This window comes from Globicephala melas, chromosome 8, assembly GCF_963455315.2.
Source record: "Globicephala melas chromosome 8, mGloMel1.2, whole genome shotgun sequence".
Taxonomy (NCBI): Eukaryota; Metazoa; Chordata; class Mammalia; order Artiodactyla; family Delphinidae; genus Globicephala; species Globicephala melas.
The window spans coordinates 27,094,965-27,118,675 of record NC_083321.1 but is presented as its reverse complement, the minus strand read 5'-3'; the positions used below and the strand labels follow the sequence as shown (position 1 = coordinate 27,118,675).

Sequence of the window (23,711 nt, the reverse complement as noted above, 5' to 3'; positions counted from 1 at the left end):
TTCGGCTCCAGGTCCAGTGTCCTTTTCTAATCTGAGAACTCCAGCCAAGGACAGTAAAGTTAAATCATAATCCAATATATTTTCATATAAAGATTTAACAGTTTTAAGGAGGTTTCTAAACAAAACCTTAAAGGGAGTTAAACAGCATTTTAACATCGTTTCTGACTGACTGCACAGAACACTTTGACTAAATTAAGTGAAGTAGAGTTGAAACATGACTTGGAATAAAATAATTCAAGTATCTAAACGTTTGGAAATGTCACCATCTTATAAAAAAGGTAAGTGCACGACCAGAACAGCATTGGAGAGAGCTGGGTGTTCTCAAGATATTCTGTTTCTCTTTGGCCAGGTAGCAGTGAATTCCGGGCAGGTTCTGGACACCTGCGGCCTCTCTTCTGCTGAGTTTCAGCTCCCAACTACAAGGGTTGTCAGTGTTCCCTATTATTCTCCTGACAGACAAAAGGGAAACAGCAAGTATTCCCTTCTGTCTGAAAGAGTAGCAAGTAAAAATGGCTTTGTGATTGTAAGAGATGTCGACTTAATTAGCTTTTTTCTTCCAGGTAATAAGTGTTTTCTCCAAGGAATGCCCAAAATTAACAACACTCTATGAAGAAGTTTTTATTTCCTTATCTCTTCCCACTTAAGATCCACAGATGCAAAAATCACACTCAAAGATGATGATGGTTTATTGTTTTTGTAGATAACGTTACCACAGTGGAAGTCAGAATCTGCATCCGCTGACATTTTGAAATCTTCCTTTGAGAGGTATGGCTCCTATGTCCTCCCAAACCTTAAAGATTATGGAAATCAGAAGTGTCTCCTCTTATATCAAGAGTTCTTTGTCTGGAAGTTCACTAATGTTTTTCAGGTAGGCCTGTGAACCCCATGAAATGGTATGAGAAAAATATTTTTGTATGTCATTTTGTAAGTTTATGGCTTTTCAGAGGATTTTCAAAGGAGTATATGAAACAAAACAGTATGAGAATTCCTTTACAATTGTCTATTGAGGCTTTGAATGTTGTCAATACATTCATAAGTAATTTCACATAATTTTTGGATGTTTCTTCAGACTCGGCATTTGAGAACAAAATATATAATCATCATTGATAGATTTTAAGAATGTGTGATGCCTAGTTTGCACCATGACATTGACTCCATTTCCCCAATTTTGAGAAGTGTGTCTTGCCTCTGAAAAGCAGAAAGGACTATCCAGCTATAACTCGATTTCATTTGACTCTGAGCATGGTAGTTCCTGAACAGCTGACTGAAATAAAATTCTATAAAGCAGACCCTCTATTCCCATTGAACTGCTGTAATTTTGGTTTGTGGTTTAGCACAACAGTGGAAGACGGCTGAACCTTGTCTTCTCGTCACGCTGCTCTGGCAGTGGGACTGCTGGGCATTATCACTGAGTGATAATGTCCCGAGTAAATAAAAATAAGGGTCTCTGCCCTCTAAGCAATTACTATCTAGCTGGGGAGACAGAACATGTGCTCAATACCTATGCAATTTTTTTCCCAACAGGCCATGCTATAGAATGGAAAAATAGAGAATGTATGTAGGTTTTCACTAGAATACAAAATCCCTGTGGCTAACGCTGCCCTTGATTGTAATATGTCTTATTATGAATTTACAGATAATCTATCAGTGTTGCTAATTCCTCAAAATCTGCCCATGAAAACTCCAGTTATTTTGAAGGACAAATTCTAGGACTAAATTTTTAAATAATCTACACAGATTTCTTTCGTATTTTCCTAAGTTCAGAGTCTTCAGCAATCTAAATTGGACTTTCTGTTGCAGTCATGTTTCCAAGTAGGTGAAGAAAGTTTTCTTTCCTGTATGGGAGAGAGAGAGAGAAAGAGAAAGAGAGAGAGGGGAAATAAATATATCATACACACACATATATACAGTTTCTTATACACATACATACATACATATGAAGTTCAGTAGAAGTTGCTATTTTAAAAATGTTTATCAGAATAGGTGCATTAAAACTTGATAAGGTTTGTAAAATTTATAAAGGCATCTCCTTCAAGGCCTGATGTGAGTTATGAAATCTAATTTTGTTTTCATAGCTCTGTGATAAAATTTTATCAGTGTTATAAAAGGGGTCTTTACTAAGACTGACCGGAAATCTGAACTATCTGTCCAGGCAATAAAAACACATTCCTTAGCTGCAAAGTGTCAGACAAGCAAGGTTTAAATGAAATTGATCGATAAGTCTTCCTTTGACAGTTGAGTGCAGTCACTTTACCTCATAGGATAATAGTTTTCTTATTCATGGTTTTTCCATTAATATCAGACTTCAGTGTTGGTAAGAAACAAGAAAGACATAAAAGGGAGAGAGACATGCCATCACGAGAGAATGTTGTGATCTTTAATGGTAGAGCACTTGTGCTCAGATGAAGTGCTTGTGTGAGTGAGGGTTCAGACTTTCATTACTGATTGTTATGGGTTGAACTGTGTTCCCCCCAACAAAAATTCACATGTCAAAGTCCTAACCCCCAGCATCTTAGAATGTGCTCTTATTTGGAAATAGGGTCGTTGCAGATGTAATTAGTTAAGATGAGGTCATACTAGAGTGGGTTGTCCCCTAATCCAAAATGACTAGAAAATTTGGACACAGACAGGTACATGGGGAGAATGTCCCCCATGAAGATGAGGCAGAGATTGGGGTGATGATTCAACAAAACAAGGAATGCTAGATTGTCTACAAACCACCAGAAGCTAGGGCAGAGGCATGGGACAAATTCTTCCCTCACACCCTTTAGAAGGAACCTGTCCTCCTGGCATTTTGATCTTGGAATTCTGCCTCCAGAACTGTGAGAAAATAAATTTCGGTTGTTTAAGCCACCCAGCCTATGGTACTAGGCCTAACAACTAATACATGGATGAATACAGCCATTCGGGTAGAGAAGTGAGACCCCCTAGTTGCTTGCTATGTCCTGATGAGCCAGTGAGGCTCCTCTCTGACGCATGTGGCGGTGCTCTCCCACCCACCACCTTGGGCTGGGCATCCAAATGTAGCTCACTTTGCCTAACTCAGCTGTCATCAGAGAAATTTTCCAAGCAGGCAGTGAGTAAACCATAAAATTATTCCTTGAAGGCATCCTCCAATGAAGGCATCCCATTCAGTTTTAGAATTGCCGATAACCATACCTGAAATTTCTACAGGCTTTGAGGTTAGACAGATCTGGGTACAAATATCAGCTCTGCCACTTATCAGCTGATGGCGTTGGCAAGATGTTTCACTTCTCAGAAACTCAACTTCCCCATTTCTTTTTTTAAAATTTATTATTTATTTATTTTTGGCTGTGTTGGGTCTTCGTTTCTGTGCGAGGGCTTTCTCCAGTTGCGGCAAGCGGGGGCCACTCTTCATCGTGGTGCACGGGCCTCTCACTATCGTGGCCTCTCACTATCGTGGCCTCTCTTGTTGCAGAGCACAGGCTCCAGACGCGCAGGCTCAGTAGTTGTGGCTCACGGGCCTAGTTGCGCCGCGGCATGTGGGATCTTCCCAGACCAGGGCTCGAACCCCTGTCCCCTGCATCTGCAGGCAGATTTTCAACCACTGTGCCACTAGGGAAGCCCCCCACCCCCATTTTTAAAAAGTAAAAGGAGAAGTAGGAAAAACCCATCTATTTCCAAGGGTGGTCAAGAGTATGGAATGAAACAGACAACAACAGTGTAAAAGTCCAACAGGGTGCCTGGCATGTGTACACACTCTGACAGCGTTAGTGCCCTTCTCGGTCCATGTTTATAATTGATCTTATTTGATCCTTATACCAATGGACTTGCCCAACAGTGCAGAAGGCAAGACACCACTTAGGCCTTTGACACCAAGTCCAGAGATCTTTCCATAGGAGGAAACACTTCCAGTCCTTGGCCATCCCTAAGCTGTGTCCTGGCCTCCCTCTGTCACTCTGGTGAAATTTGGATTGGAATTCTGAGGCTGAAGACGATCTGCATGCAGGTCCTAGTAAACACCTATAGAAAGGCTCTACCAAGCAGAAGGATAGGCTCCCGGAATTCTGGCTGTCACAACTCTTGTTGCCCAATTGCATCTCGCTACTGAATCAGAATCAGACCTTTAAAGTTGGGTGGGACTTTAGAGATGGAAGAGTCTACATTCCTTATTTTTAAGAAGAGGAAGCGGCAGCTCAGATGGGTCCTCAGCCAGTTGACATCTAGTTAAATGGTCTTATGAACCACAGGCTAATGTTCCTCCAATTTTATTGTGCCCCCAGTAGTCACAAAGTCAGCCCAGAAATGGAAGAACCAAAATAGATCCAAAGATATGTAAAATATTCTCAGAATAAACCTTTGCCTGAAGAGCAATGCGGCTTTAATGAAATTAAGGTCCTTCCTAGCTCTATGATGCTTAGACCAAGTTAAGGCGAAAGTGGACTTCAAAATGGGGCTGGGACTGCCATATATTCAGTAAAAGGGGTGGGGGCATCAGTGAGTGCTCTTTCACACCTGCTCTCTGGCGGGGGTGATGCTTGCTCATCTTAGCCCCCAGCACCTCACGGCTCCTGGAGGAGCTCATGGCAGTTTCAGAGCAGGCAGAGGGGCCGAAGAGCAGTGACTCTTGTTTGGAAATCTCCTGAATTGGCTGACTCCCATTTACATGCTGTTTCTGGCAACAGAGATCAGTCTGGGTCACCTCTCTGCCACTGAGTAAATATGTTGAAAATTATTACTATTTCAGACAAATGTTTAACTATTCTCAGATTATCTATGACACCACAGGCCACAGTCACAACAGTCTAACCTGGGAGTGAGTTTACTTTGTGATTTATGGAATGAGAATTCTGGGCGCTCTGTGGGACTAATTTAATACGAAACATTCAGATGTCTGTCTTATAATGCCATTCATCTTTCCTTAGCCTGCCTGCACAAGGGGGCATGTGGTTCAGAGAGCAGGCTCTCCCTTCTCAGCCACAAATCATCACACTTGTGCAAGGGGGTGACACGTCTTCTCTTCCAAGCCAGGCTGCCTGCAGCAGTCAGGCAACCAGTTAAGGGTCCATCTGGGCACTGATGGGAGAACAGTGTTTTCCACTCTATCAAGCCTTAGGAGTGTTTTGAAAGTTACTATGGGCAAAGAAGGGATCATAATCAACATTGCTTTGGTTTGCCTTCTGATAAAGGAAACATAATCAGTCTATACTGTCTCGTCAAGTACAAGACTCGTTTTATAAGGTGGTTATGTGATATTCTATGGGTTGATGTGACAATGTGTGTCTTCACTCAGATTGCTGTAGCAAAGTACCATAGGCTTATAAACAACAGAAATTTATTTGTCACAGGTCTGCATCTTGGAAGTCTGAGATCAGAGTGCCACTGCGGTCCAGTTCTGGTAAGAGCCGTCTTCTGTGCTGCAGACTGGGGACTTCTCATTGTATCCTCTCACGGCAGAGAGCAGAGGAAAGAAGGAAGCTCTCTCATGACTCTTATAAGGGCACTAATTCCATTCCTGAGGGCTCCATCCTTAGGATCTCATCTATTTCTAATCACCCCCCAAAGACCCCACCTCCTAATACCATCACATTGGGGCACAGGGTTTCAACATACAAATTTGCTGGGGACACATATTCAGTCCATAACAGTGCATGTGAGGAGAAGAAAGTTCTACAAGAAAATCAAACTCTGATTCAATGCTTATATTAAAAAGCAGGTACCTTTTTTAGCCAACTAGTTACTCCAAAACTTACATTCATTCAACAAATATCCATTAATGCCTACTACACAGTAAGGAATATTCAGGCACTGGAAATACAGGTGTGAAAAAGCCTGGCCTTACTTTCAAGGAGTTTACAGATCAGTGGGAGAAAGAATATGTCAACAGTGGTAAGTTCTACAGTTAAGATAAGCAAAGGGGGCAGCGGGGGAAGCATATGGAAGGCGGTTCCCAACAGAGTTGGTTTGGGGAGGGGTCAGGGACAATCCCCCAGAAAGCTGTAGGAGGAGAATGTGCAAAGGTAAGGAAGTTCGAGAGAACACACGATTTGGGGGAATTTAGGGAACTTTTAGGACAAGTGGAGTGCAGATCTCTGGGAGCAAAGGGGTGAGAAAACCGAGACTGCAGGGCGAGGGGAGCACAGTCTTCCCAAGGGTGTGGGGTACCACGGGGAGGAGTGTGTCCTTCATTTAGATGACAGTCAGGGGCCACTGAAGGTTTTTAAGCAAGAGAGTAACACGATTTGATTTTCATTCTAGAAAGATCTTTCTGGCTACTACTTGGATAAAGAATTGGAGAGGAGTGAGGCTGGGGGTGCACCATGACTAGTTAGAAAACCGTCAGTATTATCCGCGGGAGCAATGACAGTGGCCTGAAGTAAGACAGTGTAAATAAACACCTTTGAAGTACTTAAAAATCCCACAAATAAATTGCATTTTTTTCCATAATTACTGTTGTAAGCTGCTGAAATGAAAAGTGGCTTCTCACTGCTGTGGCCTCTCCCGTTGCGGAGCACAGGCTCTGGACGCGCAGGCTCAGCGGCCATGGCTCACGGGCTCAGCCGCTCCGCAGCATGTGGGATCTTCCCGGACCGGGGCACGAACCTGTGTCCCCTGCATCGGCAGGCGGACTCTCAACCACCGCACCACCAGGGAAGCCCCAACGTGGCTTTTGTTGTCATTTCCTGAATGAGCCGGAGGATAAGGGTGCAGAGTGCTCCTCATGCTGTCTTGTGCTGTTGCTGCACTTTGCCCCCACTGCTGTTGAGAACTCCTCCCTAGGAAGCCTCTTAAACACTAAACAGCTTTAGTTCAATACATCGTTGTGGCCCACATCAACTTTTTCATGGGAACTGGACATTATGCAACAGAGAATACTACTCCTTGGGTGTCCTGGAACATAACAAGGATTGAAAGTTCACACACAGTTGATGATGGTCAAGTCCAAAGAGTAGAACACACGTTTCAACATTGGGAAAGTTGGTAGGCAGGCTGGCCTCGCAGAGTGCCGGGAGAGAGAGAGATGGTAACAAAAATCAAAATCCACAATGGAATTCAGCCTATCAAAATGACTGCATTAAACAAGAGGCAAGGGAAAGTCTGATAAAAAGGGTTTGACATTCTGAATTGATTTGGAAAAATTCCCTGGATGCCAGAGTGTCTTCAGTTTTGCCAGGATGTCTCTGCAAGATCCACTTCCTCAAACAGACTTACTTGTATTCGGAAGTGTAACTTAAGAGTCCAACTGGTATCCATCCTGATATTGTAACCAAAGTCCTGATATTGTAACAGATTGCGTCCTCAAGGTCATGCTGCTCGTATAGCAAGGACCACCAAGGTTACTCCATTAAAGTGAGTTTGGAGGATACACCCAAGGACAAGCCTCTTACTGACCGAAGAGGACTAGAGATAGGCTAGCTGATTCCATGGCTAATGTCATCCCTCAGTGGTGAAGGGAGAAAATAATCATAACAACAGCAGAATTATGGGTTTATACTGAAAATGCCATGGAGCCCCTAATACCAGCCAGATCCACAGCTTCCTAAGGAAGGAACAACCCACACCAACGTTGCCTACACAGGCAAGCTGTACTTTGTATCATGTGTTCCCTGACATCCTAATGTAAAGGGATGAGTAAAAGGCAGCTATTGGCTGGCCTGCGGCCATTCAGTCTTCCATCAGAAGACACAAAGAAAGTAATTCAGATGGTAGAGTGGCCCTAGAGCCGAAAGAAATACAAAGGGAAGGCAGCAAACAGACGCCATGAAGCAGCAGAAGCCATGAGAAGGCAAGTCAGCATTTTAGCCTAAAGCAGGAGAGCTCGTGAAAAAGTAGGAAATTCACAGAAGCAAGAAGCACAGAGAAACAGGGAAGTCAAGAGCAGGAAGGGCAGACTACTGGGTGATCATTTGGACAGTCAGGCTGTGCGTCTGGAACAGAGACCACTGTGAAGCCTGTGTGCTGGGCTCTCCTTTGCTTTCCCCCTTCTTTGTTAACCCTCCTAACAAACCTCCACCTCCGGAGGTAAGTCGAGTGTATCTCTGTAACTTGAAGCCTGAACAAGCTTAATATACGATGTCTAGTCCAGCTTTCATATTAGTTCCCTTTAACCACTTCTCACTACACTTAAAAAAGAAAAATCCAGGGCTTCCCTGGTGGCGCAGTGGTTGAGAACCCGCCTGCCGATGCAGGGGACACGGGTTCGTGCCCCGGTCTGGGAAGATCCCACATGCCGCGGAGCCTGCGCGTCCAGAGCCTGTGCTCCGCAACGGGAGACGCCACAACAGTGAGAGGCCCACGTACCGCAAAAAAAAAAAAAAAAAAAAAAATTAAAAAGAAAAACCCAGACGCCTCAGCATGACCTACAAGGCCCTCCAGTCTGGCTGGTGGCCACCTCTCCCACCTTACTTCATGCCTGTTACCCCAACATTCCGGCCTCTGTACTCTCCAAGTAGCCACACATCTACTGCACTCACCTTTGCATGCCCGGTACCCAGAACAGTAAGTGCCTGGAGATGCATACATAGGAATTAGTTCTTTGAAAAGCTAATTTTCTTTACAGTTTCTGTCTTCTAAGGAACGTGGCTGTCTCCCAACCTATATGGATTTCATTTATGGGACGAGAGAACTACCTTGAACATTAATTTTTCTGAGAGCACTTGTTAGTGAACCGAAATAATATCCTGTGGAATTTCACACTCTTAGATGAGCCTGCCAGGGATGCGGGTGGCTCAGGCTTCTGTATCAACTAGACTTAGAGCCTACGTGGAACAGAGAGGCTCAGCCTTCCCCCTAGCAAGCAGCTCCTTCACTGGAGAAAGGGTTACTTCACAAAAAAGACCCCTGTCCCTGTTCCAAAACCCTCTCTCTCTTGGTACATACAAAAAGGCATAAGAAAACTCCAGGAAGCTGGCTATTTCCTCCCCCTCAAAATGACTCTGCTCCTTGATGTATGTACCATAGCCCTGACATTATTCCTGTGACCTTTAAAATAGCAAGATTTTATCAGCACTGAAGGCAGCTTAATTAACATGGGAAGCTTCAGCACCTCAAACTTCCTAGTTTTGCTTCCAGTGTCCTGGTTACAATCTCTGGGTGGTCAGTCCCTACTCAAGAACATTTCCATTCTTTCTCAAGGAAATAGTGAGGAGAAAACATGAGGTCATTTAGACTCAAGCCCTCAGATAGGCAGCAAGTGCTTCGCTGCTTTCGTAGCCCTTAACACAAAGGTAAAAGGGACCACAGTGCTCTTAGAACTGGTAGGTAGCGCTTGAGCCACACCCAGCTCACAGGAACAGAACCTCAGCTGAGTTCCCCAGCGTGTGGTCAGCTACCACTCTCCGTGGCTGGGGCCTGTTCCTGCACGCTCCCTGCCCCACCTCAGGTGTACAGAAGAAGAATCTCTGCCATTAAGCCTGGGACTCGGTATTTTATCAAGCTCCCCGGTGACTCCTGTGCACAGGAAACTTTGAGAATCATATTAGGAAATCATCCCTTGCCTATCCACAGACTGCTCCAGGGAGGACAGCTTTTAAAATGAAAGACAGAATTTAAAGGCCCTTCGAAGACAAAAAGCAAGGAAGACAGAGGAGCTACGACCAAAAGGCAAGGAGAGAGAAGAACAGAAGGAAAAGGAAAGAGGGTGGTGGAAATGAAGACAGAATCAAATCTTGTGCTTTGGGGGCACTAACCCTAGCAGTTGTGGGAGGTGCCCTCCTCTCCTCCGTTCCTGTCCAGCACAGTTTGCAGGGCCATTTAAGGAGAGCTGCTGGTGGTGGCATCTAGACATTCACCGCCCCCCCCCAACTGTCTTAGCTGGTCTGCCAGAACTGACGTTCTTGGGCAACCGCACCTGGAGTTAAAACCCCAAGTTCAAAACTTCTAGAAATGATAAATCAGGACCTAATGGATCCAGCGGTTGACTGAACGCTCTATCTACCCCTAAACAAGCACAGGAATACAGCAGACAATGAATGACAGCACATCCAATTCAGAATCACCACTGTACTTGCCATATAAATATAATTTCCTGTCTCCTTCTTCCTCCCTCCCCCAACCCAGTTGCACCATGGGCATAAGCACTTCCTCTCCCCTCATATATTTCTATTTGCACATATGGCACAGGGTGGCAGCCTACTGATAGCAGTTTCATATTACAGACTTGCAGAATTAGGAAATGCTACAGCTGGTGGCAGGCACCCACTGAATGTCTGCCGTTACTCGGGTTGGTCCATTTACTTTCATCAGCGCTCGCCTGAGTGGTCTTTGTTGATCCTGCTTTGCATTTGCTTATGGCCAAGCAGCCCCAAACCATGCCTTTTACTTAGAATTCTAGCTTATTGTGTTAAGAACAAAAAACTGCTGCTCTTTCTTTCTGCTTAACCTAGCCTTAGGAGGGGTTGAGATCTTTTCAGAGGCAGGAGGTAACTGATTTAATAAAAGCAACTGAGGATCACCACTGGGTCCAAATTCCATTTACCTGAGGACGTTTGCATCTCATTTTACGACAATCCAGAATAACACAGCCCTGTAGATTCTGATCGCTCCCTTCCAAATGATGTCAGAAAAAGAACTGCTGTCTTGGTGAATCACAGATCTCAACAACGCTCAGCAGCGCACCTGGGCTATTAATAAAGGTTGGCTCACAAATGCTGCAACAGCCAGTGGCCACAATTTCTAAGTGATTCTCTTGCGAAAGAGAACAAATTTATCTTTACCTTTCTGTTATTATTTGCTGGCTTGTTTGTTGCTTTGTTTTCTTGATCCACAAAAAAATATTTAGTCATTATGAACAATCAAGAACAAAATGGAAATTCAGGGTTATCACGCCACAAAGCTGCATTTGGATTTTGAATCATTGCTAATGTGTCCTGTTTTATAAACCTGACATAAGCACCCAGATAAAGTGCCTCTTATGTATAAATGCTGTCATAATCTCAAAATGCTTGTCAAACTTTCAGACAGTTTGACAGTTTGTCAGTTTGCTTAGAAACATGCAACTTCATCCCAACACTTAATCAGGCAACAAAAGCTAGAGGTGGGGCAGAAACATCCAGAAACTCCTTTCTCCTGAGGACAATCACAAATGCTGGTACACTGTTGATTAACATCTGGATCAACTTAAGGGTGTTTGTGAACCAGCAGGAAATAAATTTCTGGAGAAGGCCATGGACTTGAGGATGGTTGCTTTAGTATTTAATAATAAATGATTTCCAGTTGATAGAAAAATATTGAAATGTGACTTATATGTATGAGGCTGATTCAAATTTGATAAACATATCCCCAAAGGAAATTACTGGGTTTATGAAAATCCTTGGAGGGCTGAACAAAATTGCCAACGGTCTTATCCTATAGTCCTTGCTGAAGGTGGAGTAACTGCTCCCCAGTCCACCTTCCAGCCAACCACAGAGGAAGGTCAATAATAAGGAAAGAGCAGGGCTGTTCTTAGTCTTAAGTTAAAAGTGGCTATGAACCGCCAAGATATCCCCAGCAAGCCGTCGTCGACAAAGTAAGTGCCACTGCCTTGCTGGTAAAATGTGATGTGTTGATGACTGTTATATTACATCCAAAATCCCATTTACTAGTAATAGAAAAGTTCAGTTAAGAGTTTTGCCTTACGTCTCCTGGTGCTTGATACAATGTTGTGTGATATTACCAATTTTCACTTCAGGCGTGTTCACACGCAACAGTGAAGACTTCACAAGAATCTGCACATTTGATCTATGGTGAAATTATGCCATTTTCATAGCAAATCAACTTTTCCTTGGCAGCAGAATGATAGGTACTTTTGCACCTAGAGAAATGCCTTTGTTTTCAAGGAATTTTGAAAAGAAATAACAAGTTCCGTGTCTCTGGGGATTGTAATCCAGTTATTGTAAGAAGAGGCCCAACAGGTAAGAATCTTACTGGCCCACTTTCTGACCGCAGCATGTTCCTTAACACTTCTCGTAAAACAAAAGGAAAAGCAAGGTGGGGACACGTGCAATTTTTCTCTCATACGTATCACAAAGGTGTTGTGGAATGACTTCACATCTCTAACAGTGCACAACACATAGAGAAGATGTCTGCGAAAGGGCAAATTGTCGTGTATGTAATGTGAAATTTTGCCTCAATGGTCTCTGCTTTTAGTGGTGTGGGAAGCAGCAGGAATTTATTCATGCGGCCTTACTGATTTGCAGACTGGGAGTAAATACTAGGCCTTTTGCAGCGATTACCAAGAGCCCCCTTCAGTAGAAATGATCTACTGCCTTCCTACATCACATTAAAGTGGTGGATGGAAGAGTGAGCCCAGCTGAGCCATTCTGTACACACCTAGCCAGGCTGCAATTTATATTCAGACAGAGGTGGGAATGGCTCTCAGAGACAGAGAGAGAAGAGCATTTCTCTGGAAAATTTTCACCAGAACCAGAAGCCAAACTCTGATTTGTCACTGTTATTAAAAAAAAAAAAAAATTCTTTCTTCATCACAGAAAGAAATTAAAAGGTAAGTTCTTCTTTCCCTGTAAGATTGATACTTAAGATTACTAAGGATCTCCCTTGGCCCCCTAAGAAAAATCCTTACATAACTTTTCTTACAAGTAGTGCATATATCCTTTCCCTAAGTTTCTGTATTGAGGACACAGTCTACGACTTTTGGTTACTGAGCTTATGTCAGGAATTATCCAGCTTCACTCTTGTGAACAACATCTAGCTGTGCCCCATCAGGAGTCCTGTGCTGTAACCACAAGCCAAACTGAAGGAAAGTGGGAGGAGGAAAGATCAATTCATGTGGTGTTTGGTGGCCACCAGCCATTTCATTTAGTAAATGTAGGATTTTAACATGCAAGTTTGAAAAATATAGTGGCTGAGCCAGAAAACTGTCAGTTTGAGTCAAATTTAGTATTAGGTAGTCAAAGAGTCTTTTTTATTATCAAATTATATATGTATATATAACTCATATAGATATAAAATAAATAATGCAAAGTTATTTATATATAGAACATATATACTACTTGACCCCACTAAATTTAAGTATATAACTATATATATACACTCAAATTGTCAGAGTCTATTTATTATCAAATTATATATATTATATAAATATATATATTATATAATTTTAAAAGTATATATAATAATATATACTACTTGACCCCACTAAATTATTTTTCAATAATAGCTAGTATTTTCCTTTTTCTTTTCCTGGAAGAAAATACACCTAAGATAGTTATTTTACTGACATTGCTTTGTCTAGTTCTGTTGTCTTTCTAAGAACAGATTTGAGGCACCAAATGCCACCCTGTGTAAAAGGCAGAGGGTATAACTTTTAAAAGAGACTGCATGGAATTATGAAAACAATGACTAATCATCATATAACATCCTGGCAAGCATATGAGTATGTCCGCACAGGCTACCCCAGCGAAACACAGCACAAACTATGATGGGTCTGACAGGAATTCACTGTGTAGAGGTACCAGAGATTGAAGCTTTGTGGATGGTGACAACACAGCGTCTGTGGCTTGAGGGCCCTGCTGCCTTCGGATTCGGGCATAATTTGCTCTGACCTCCACCAGTTGCTTTAACTCTGTTAAAAAAAAAATTATTTTGAGAGACAAGTCAATGTATTTATAGAAAATAATTAAAAGTTCAGGATGATGAAAATCTTGAAGATCCTTCAGAAATCCTCGACTCCCACGTCGGCCGCTCTCATGACACACTTGACTTGCTTATCACATCAGATATGCGTTAACATCCTTTGGATTTCTACAGAATGGCAGTTGCTAGAGAGGGCTTCCTTCCAAGCTTTTTATAAAGCCTGAATTGGAAGCTAACCTAGGAGTGGTCTAAAAACTGAGCCCACTGAAAAGATGGTAAACACAGCATTGAGAACAGTGTTCAGATTTGATGACAAACAGCATAAAGCACCCTTTTGATTTTGTTGGGGGTTTGTGTGAAAGAAACTAGTCTAACAGCATCTGATTTGTTTTGCCAAAACAAATCCATTTTTCAAAGACCCAGTGTGATTTTTTGACGGCTAACTTTCACATGCTAAATGTTTTTACATTATAGCACATAAAATAAGTTTTTATAAGGTGCTTAGTTTTGAAATTCCCAGGCTGCCTTATTTTCTACTACATAGTTAAGCCAGTAGGTCACAGAAAAATTATGAGTAGGATGATTAATTAAATGTCCCTTCACAAGTATAGATATGTTATATATGTATGTATATATAATATATATAAATGCTAGTAGCATCTCTCTCTTGTTTTAAAGCATTCTGAGTATTTAGATTTCTACTAAATGATTATTTCTCAATTATTTCAGGAAAAATAATAAAATGACAGCTCAGACAATAAAAGAACTTTCTAAAGAGCAACTAAATTAGACTCTCTGCTATCAATCAGATTTTCTAGAACATATATCACCCACCAAAAAGAACTGAGACAACTGGGGAAACCACCAACACTTTCACCATTAAGGTAATATGGGGACCCATTTTCAGAGGAGGAGAAACAACTCTTTCACGTCATAGTAATTCATGTGGTTAAAGAACTGAAGACGCAGAAATGAATGTTTGTCTACATAGCCTTGTCAAAGGTCCACAGAGCTAACAAGGAGGAAAATGGTAAGGAGAGTAATATGTGCGTTTCTAGCTTTCTCTTTTCTCTTTGCAGTTTTTCTTGGGAACAAGCTTGCTTCTGGGAAGGCAGCCTACGTATCTCTTCGCGTTTTGGATACCCTTTTGGCTAGGTTGCCTGAAGCACACTTAGCTTTATTTATCAGAAAGGCCTAATGAATACAGTGAGGCCAGGAGGGTGGGGTCCAGGTTAACAGAAAGTCATCCCAAGAGTACGAAAGATTAAGCATAAATAATGAAGGGACTGGGCAAGTACCTTCTACTGCACCACTTATCTGCTTACTATTCAATTACTTCAAGTGTGTTCATATACTCAATTAGATCGAAAACTCTTTCAGCGAAGGAACCCTGGCTTATATTTCTTTTATAGGCTATGTACTTTAGGAACACAGAAAGCTGTCAACTAATACTTATTCATGATAGGAACCCCATCATTGATGTGTTCTTCTAAGTAATCACATAGTGAGGATCACCAAGAGCTGGAGTGAGGGGTACTGGTGAATGATGGGACAACAGAATACAAAGAATACAAAGATTGGCACCTCTTCCTTGATGTAAGATGGTGCTGGGGGAATATGTGTGGCATCCTCACAACAGTGCTAGGCATCCCAGTAAATCCTTGTCTTCCTACTTTTTAGTTTCCGTTCCTATACTTTTATCCTTTCTGGGCTAAGTGTAAAGATATGATTGCAACTTTTTAAAAAGTTTTTGGTTTATATACCTTATATACAACATAGTAATAATAATCCTATGGTGACTTTTAAAAGAGATAATCTAGCATTAGTTATTTTAAGGACCCCAGGTAATTCACTTCTGAATCTTTTAATTTCCTTTAAAATGATATCAGTGTTCTTCAGAATATCCTGAAAATTATGTCATTGCTAATGTATACCTACTCCAGAAAAGGGTTTTAAATTCCTCAGGATAAATAGGATAAAGGACAAGAGTTAGTTTAACAACAAACGTATGTTCTTTTCCATTTCTAACATTTATCAAAGAAAATAATCAAAGGATAGACAAGATAATAAAACAAGCACGTATTTACTTATTACTAAAGAAAAAAATCTGTAAACTGTATATTTGCTATTAATGAAACATTAAGTTTTAAATAACTTGCAGAGTGGGAAGTCAAGGAAGCCTCACTTTCCTCAGGGTTCATGCTAAAGAATGAATACCTTCAAAGGAGGCCCTTTAGAATTTCTACAAATAAAGCCCCTTGGATAAAATTCAAGACTAACAGAACTTGAATTCTTTAGAGCAAACAGTGTCAAAAGTGAGGTTCCAACAAATAAATACTTGAATTTAACTTTAGTAACATGGAGTAGAAAAGCATGGAGGAGGATAATTATTAAAAATCATCATGATGGGATGTAAAATTCAGTAAACAAGCTCTTTGAAGAAACAAGTGAATGCTTTAATTCTTCAAACACTTGATGGAAAAGAAACCGTCACCCATACCTCTTTGGGTTCTAAAGCCATGCCCTGTGGACACACAGATGACCATGTCTCGCTCTATGTCGTCCCACGAGTGAATTGGCTCTCCGTCAGGGGTGTACAGTGTTCTGGCTGGGTGGGCCAGTTTGAGACGAGAGGAGCAGTCACTGAGCAGCTGAAACACAAAGGGACACACATACTGGGATGTGGAATGTCACACCATAATTACATATTAAAGAATCAACTCCTTTAAGAGAACTATTATCATGATATAAATATTCATTTTACTTATAATTGTTAGAAAGAGGTACACTGTATAGCACAGGGAACTCTACTCAATACTCTGTAATGACCTATATGGAAAAGAATCTAAAGAAAGAATGGATATATGCATATGTATAACTGATTCACTTTGCTGTATAGCAGAAAGTAACACAACTTGTAAATCAACTAAACTCCAATAAAAGTTAAACAAAAAAAAGGAAGAGGTATAGAAGGAGATGAGAAGAAGGGCTTACAAATGTTCCCTAATGTGTTAAACGGTAAGGAACTTCAGTGCTTGTCAGTGGATTTGTCCTTGTAGGTCTCTATTTTTCCATGTAGAAGAGGCCTCTTGCTGTTTAAGAAATGACTAAATATGAAAGACCTTGACTTGAAGAATCTAGACTTGTTAGAATAGCTCTTTTTTTTTTTTTCAATGAGCAAGAAGCTAGAAGGACAAAAGCACTGACCTGGCTCTGGCCTCTGTATGACTCAGACAAGTCAGGCAACTTCCCTATGAAAGAGTCTCTTTCACTATAAAATCAAATTTTTGGTCTAACACCTCTTTGACTCTATGATTCTATTATCAAAAGTCTTTTTCTTTTCAACTGGTAAATTTAAAAACTATGTTTAGGGGCCTAATTCAATTTCTCTCAATTTTCCTTGAAATATTCATAAAAACACATGTACAGATACGAAGTGTCAAGAGTACTAAAAAGATTGGCTAACCTGTCACCAGACCCCTAAGGGTGGTTCCATTAGTCTGAATAAGACTTTAAGACAAAACAATGCAAGCAAGCAGGAGGAAAGTAAGAGGTTTCCACACACCTGCCTGTATGGCTTTTACCTATCATGCAGGTCAAACACCTGCTCTCCCAAAATGAAGGAGCCAGGTCCACATGTGTTCCAACTCACCTTCTATACTTTTTAAAAAATTTTTTAACAGCTTTATTGAGGTTTAATTTACATGCCATAAAATTCATTAATTTCAAGTACGAAACAATCAATGATTTGTAGTAAACTGATAAAGTTGTGCAACCATCCCACAATACAATCTTAGAACATTCCCATCACCCCAAGAATCTCTCTCATGGCCACTGCAGTCACTTCTGTGACTTCTGCGACTGCAGTACTTCTTTTTATATATCGAAGTAGGAGCTACAACTCACAGCAATGCAGGGTGGCAGTGGGCAGAGCTGGGCAAGTAATGGCATCTTGCGTTTGGAAAATGAATCAGTAATATGAAGGAAGACATGAAAGAAGTGGTGAGATAATGCAATTCAGAGACTGAAGTTTTCACTCACTATTGTGAGCAAGAGATGAATGCACTGAATTGAACAGTAATGGAAATTATCCCAGAATACATTCCCATCTGTAGAGTGGGATAGTTAGAGAAGAGCAGTGGGAGAACGGACTTAAATGCAGTCCTACACCTCTTGCTAAATGACAGCCAGTCAGCAGCCATTTGATTCTGATTCAGGATCTAGGGGTGGATCCTAACAGCTCCCAAGTCAAAATTTAGGAGAACAAAGGAGAACTAATGTCTTCTGTCAAGAGATCTCTCCTTGAAGAGGAGATATAAATAGAAAAATGAACATCAGCAACTATATGAGGCTTATGAAAGTATTCTACGACATAAAAATGGTATCTGTACACAAGGTGAAGATTTAACAAAAAGATTTAGAGCACAAATACATTTTAGAGAGTACCTATATTGTGCTCCCCCCAAATCTGGTAAAATATGACTTCCATAAACACACACACACACACACAGAAATGAGATGACAACAGCTCAAAGGAAAGGAGCATTGCTGAGATGCAGGCAGAGATAATGATGGTGATAATGACGATGGTAACAACAATAGCAGTTAAAATTTACTAGCACATTCCTGTGGGCTAGAAACTTTTCTAAAAGTTTCTAAGGACAATCTAATATTTTTTCTGTGGAAACAATTATTATCCCCCTTTTGTTAATGAGAAAAATGGAGAACAAAGACATTAATATCATAACCAAGGTCACACAGCTGGTAAGAGAAGAAACAGAGGTTTAAATTGGGATGAATAGACAGCCGAATGAGAGGTAAGGAAATAAAAGACTCAAGAGCAGAATTACACTCTGTCTTAAAAGCAGGAAAAAGCAGACTCAATTTTGTAGAAAATCAAATCAGTATTAGGGAGGGCTAAGTTGAGAAAATCTCATAGGATACAGAGAAAGGATAAGACAAAATTTATGAGAAAAATGTAAAACATTTGGAATGTCAAGACATCAGATATTAAACCTATACATTATTGGTGTTACTGGAGAAGAATCCAGAATAAATTAAACTTAAGCAATTATTCAAAACACAGAAGAAAACGTTCGTGTTTCAAAGACCCATGTCTTCAGATCAAATAGGCTAACCTAGGATAAGGCACAGTTAATGAAAAAAATGACTAGTATTTAAATAGAACTGGGCAAAAAGTATGACTTTCAGACATGGGGGAAAAATTCAGTTATGTTTAGACCTGTTTTCTGCAACAATGAATACCAAAAAAAAAAAAAATGAAAGAAAATCTCTGAAGTTTTTAGGGGAAAAGGTTTCAGTATAAGAACTCAGTATCCAGCTAAATTATTACTTAGGTTACAGGAAACAAAAGATATCCTTATGTGTACAAAAACTCAGAAAACATATCACTCAGATACATTTTGGATTATTAAAAAATGAATGAAATTCCATCACCATGGAAAAGTCATAATATAAAGTGACTAATATTAAGCAGTAAGACCACTAGAACATGATACAGCTGTTATAAAAATGGTCAGAAAATAAATGAATTTAAAATTTTAAGGTAAGTCTCCATAGAGAAAAAATAAAGTAAAAATGTAAGACATCACCAAAAAGGGACATGGGCAAGGAAAAGAGAAACCAAAGCATTCAAACTTTCTAGCTATTCATGGGGGAAAAAGATGCTGTTTCTTCTTTTTTTCCATCGTTAGGAATATTTACTTTTATGATTATAATCAATGCAATAAAACAAAAAATCAGAATAAGAGAAACAGTTCTTCTAAAGGAGTAGGCAAAATCATCACCATGTGAACTTTATATGATTTCATTCTTAGAAAATTTATGTAAATTGAATGAGAAATTAATAACAAAAAGAATGCTTAGTAGAGTGGCCAAGCACAAAATAAATTATAAAACATCAGTAGTTTTATGTTGTTCACCAAAAAAAAGTATTTAAAAAAATACAGTGGGGGTAAATTCATCCCAACATCAAACCAACTCAGAATGTCAATTATTTTAAAATGTGAGGCCCTTCCTTATAAAAAATTATAAAATTTTACTGAAGGACAAAAAAAAGATGTATATGTATATAAAACAATGCCAGAGAATTCAATCTGGCTGCAAAGACTGAATATTGTAAAAGGTGTCAATTCTTATGAAAGTAATTAATAGCCTAACATAACTACAGTCAAAACTCCTGTAGGATGATTTTAGGGTGTTGAAATGTAATTCCAAACTTCATCTATAAAAATCAACAGGCAAGGATAATCAAGTAAAGTCTGAAAACAAAGTACAACATTAGGCAACTTCTATCAGATATTAAAATATATTAAAAAGCTATAGTAATTCTAAAAGTATTAGATAGCCTAAAAGCAGAAGTTAATAAGAATTTAGTATATTATAAAGTTTGTATTCCAGCTCAATGGGGAGAACAAAAAAGATTATTCAGCAAGTAGGGCTGAGATAATAATTTTAAGCCAATAAATAAAACAGACAAAATAGCTTCACTCAAATTTTACACCAGAGGGAAGTTTCACACAGTTTAAAAAGTAAATGGGAAAGACACAATTATAAAAATCTTAAGATGAATCTTTATATGACATAAGGATAGTAAAATACTATTGGAACATGAAAAGCAAAGAACAAACTTTTAAAATATATTAATTTCTGTACCTTAAAAAATCTCCTAGACACAATGGCAAATTGGATCATTGTTACAATAAATCTGACAAAGTTACACATATAGGCTTGTTACTTTAAAAAAAGAAGATTCATATCAGTGTGAAAAATACTTCCAGCAGAAAAATAGCAAAGAATTTGTCAGGAATTCACAGATTACTAATAAATGGTAAAACAAAGCAAAACAAGTCAAAATCACTTTTACAAATAATTAAAGACATATAAATTAAAGCATGGGTATAACATTTTCTCCTGTCAACCTGCAAATACATGTTTCTAAGTGATGGCAATTAGCATTGTTGATAACTCATGTAAACAGCAGGTAAGTGGGAACTCTCATTCACTACTTGTGGGAGCATTGACTCCTGAAATGGTCCTAGAAAACAAGCTGGCGATAGCTATCAAAATTCTCAAGCACATTTACATAATTTGACCTAGCAATTCTTCTAGGAATTTATCTGGGGGAAATAATCAGAAAATTAAATAAAGATTTATATATAGATATGTTCACTGGAGCATGTTTTATGATAGCAAAAAATTAAAAACAATCTAAATGGAAAACAATAGAAAACTGGATGAGTAAGTAATAATCCATCCAGTTGATAGAAGATGATGATGCCATTGAAAATAATGTTTTGTTAAAGAATATTAAATTATGTGGGCAAAAAGTCACAACAGTTTGTTAGGCGAATAACACAGGTTGCAAAATTATATATATACCATGTGATCTACTATGATCACAATGGCAAACAAATATATAAATAACCATGTAGAAACCATAGGAATATATCTACTAAAATTTTAATAACTGTGGTTATTTGTGGGTGATAGAATTTTCATTTCCTTCTTGGTGCTTTTCCTTTTTCTAATATTAATGCACTGGCTGTATGTTGTTTTATAATTAGAAAACAGAACAAATGTTATTCAAATAATCAGAAAATTCATAGTGATTACAATAGATTCGTATGTTTCATATGGTTTTGCAGTTTTTCTAAATTTTCCATAACAATAGTCACTATCTTAGTCTGCTTGGGCTGCCAAAACAAATACCATTGACTGAGTGGCTTAAACAAAGGAAATTTATTTCTCATCGCTCTGGAGGCTGGCAAGTCAAGATCAAGCTGTGGTTTGATTTGGTTTCTGGTGAGAGCTCCTCCTCGTTTACAGACAGCTAGCTGCCTTCCTCATATGATGGGAGAAGAGAGAGAGATCGCTCTTTTTCTCTTCTTATAAACCCACAAATGTTATCAGGTTAGGGCCCCACCCTTAAGGTCATTTAACCTTAATCGCCTCCTAAAAGCTCTATCCCCAAATACAATCACATTGGGGGTTAGGGCTTTAACATAAGAATTCGGGGGGTGGGAGGTGGAGACACACAATTCAGCCCATAGCAGTTATATATTTTTCTGCTCCAAGGCAGCCAGAGAGTATGATTAACTGAGTTTCTATCTGGACTGGGAGCAGTGGGGAGCTGTCCTAGAATTGTGTGGATATGTCTCTGGGAGAAATTCCTGTAGCTTGAAAAGATCCTACATAAGGATAATTCTTATACTTTCCCCTACTTTACCACTAAAATGTCACTCGTCTATAGAGATTGTGTTTCTGTTTATAATCAGAAAAATAAATATAATTTAATAATGGCATATACCAAATACAAAATATGACTTAAATCTGTAGCTCTTTCACTCGGTGTTCACAAAGATCTATTTACATGAGACTCAGTTAATGAGTTTACAAAAATCTTTTAAAAGTAAATTTGAAAACAAAAGGCATTTTCAGTACAATTAGGTTCTAAAATATCTAGTTAGCTTATGACCTTTAATGACATTCTTAATTCTCAGTTTTTCAAATATATCCAAATTTACTCAAGTACCTTCTTTAAAGTGGGTAATATAAATTAAATGTTTGTAATTTTTGCAATAACAAAAACTCATAATAAAAGAACAATGTTCTATACATAATTCTTCACCCACAATCTCTTTTGTGAGCTTTCATGGGCCAGGTCCTCTCAGAGTGGCTCACGTGGGCATCACAGAACTATTTCATATTCCCTGAGGACATGAGGTACTTGCCTCTCCAAATCAAAAAAATCTGTTTCTCATTCTTTCAGCTTCCACTCACGCATTCAGAACTGTGCTTGGCTGTGAGAGAACACATTGCTTTTGAGATTCTGTAGAATCAGAGAGAGGTTGCTGGGATGAGAGGAGACAGATGCTTTAGGACCATAGAAGGAGGGGCCCTGATAGTCATAAATCAGAGAAAGATGATGGCCCTGAAGAAAGAGCCACTAACCCTAGAGAGGGTGTCACCTTGGTGCACTGATGACAGATGAGCCTACACGAGTTGGAGATGAGAGTTTGCTCCAGCCATGTTCAAAGACTGGGTAGGAAGAATGTGGTTCAGTCACCCAGAATAGCCACAGCAGTGAACGAAGTTGAGGGAAAGCCTGCATTAGATGGGATTCAAATACCTTCTGGGGGTTTCATTACAGAAAGTAGAGTGAAGCACCTTGAAATGCGTTCTGTTCCTCATTCTTCTGGTAAAAGTACCAACCATTGAAACTCTGAGCTTCTCTGGAATTGGTGTTGTTAGCCAGATTCCCCTAGTAAAATCTGAACCCTACTCTTCCTGTTGTTTATTTGTTTCACACACACAGTCCATTCTCCTGAACTTTTCTTTACAGCCTGAGAGCCTGAAAGGATACACTTCTAACTGATGACAAAGAATCTCATTCAGATCCCTAAAATCAAAATCAAAACAGAAAAAGGAAAAACGGAAAGAAAGAGATTAGAAAGGACATTTTTTAAATAAAGCAAAAGAAGAAATAATATGCAGAAAACTTTCTAGACATTGCCTAAGTAGCTTTCTACACACAGGCCACATTAGTCTCCCCAAAACATTGGTTTTACTATGCCATGACCTTATTCAGAGACAAACTAGTGGTTCATGCACTCTAGTCTGGGGTAGTGTAATGGACTGAACTGTGTCCTTCCCCAGACTCATAGGCTGAAAAGACACTAGAGCTCTCTCTCCACATGTGCTCAGAGGAAAGGCTCTGAGAGGACACAGTGGTGAGAAGTCAGCCATCTGCCACTCAGAAAAAGAGTCCACATCAGAAGCCAACCCTGCTGGCATCTTGATCTTGGACTTTCCAGCCTCCAGAAGTGTGAGCAATAAATTTCTGTTGTCTGAGCCACCCAGTCTGTGGTATTTTGTTATAGCAGCCCAAGTAGACTATACAGAGAGTATGTGGTGTCCACCCTATATGCTTTTTTTTTTTTTTTTTTTTTGCGGTACACGGCCCTCTCACCGCTGTGGCCTCTCCTGTTGCGGAGCACAGGCTCTGGACGCACAGGCCCAGTGGCCATGGCTCACGGGCCCAGCAACTCCACGGCATGTGGGATCTTCCCGGACCGGGGCACGAACCCGTGTCCCCTGCATCAGCAGGCGGACTCTCAACCACTGTGCCACCAGGGAAGCCTACCCTATATGCTTTT

The 23,711-nt window shown here is 39.9% G+C and overlaps 1 protein-coding gene across 2 annotated transcripts in view; it reads right to left on the bottom strand.

The window, feature by feature from the left end:
* Positions 1–642: 642 nt before the first annotated feature.
* Positions 643–23,711, bottom strand: part of DCDC1 (doublecortin domain containing 1) — a 470,602-nt gene continuing 447,533 nt past the window's right edge. For both annotated transcript variants that reach the window (XM_060303388.1, XM_060303390.1), the window contains 3 exons: positions 16,034–16,184; positions 13,413–13,522; positions 643–1,835 (listed from right to left, as the gene is read on the bottom strand). In XM_060303388.1, the coding sequence (XP_060159371.1) occupies positions 1,770–1,835; positions 13,413–13,522; positions 16,034–16,184 (327 nt within the window). In that variant the 3' untranslated portion in view covers positions 643–1,769. The remainder of the gene's footprint in view (positions 1,836–13,412; positions 13,523–16,033; positions 16,185–23,711) is intronic.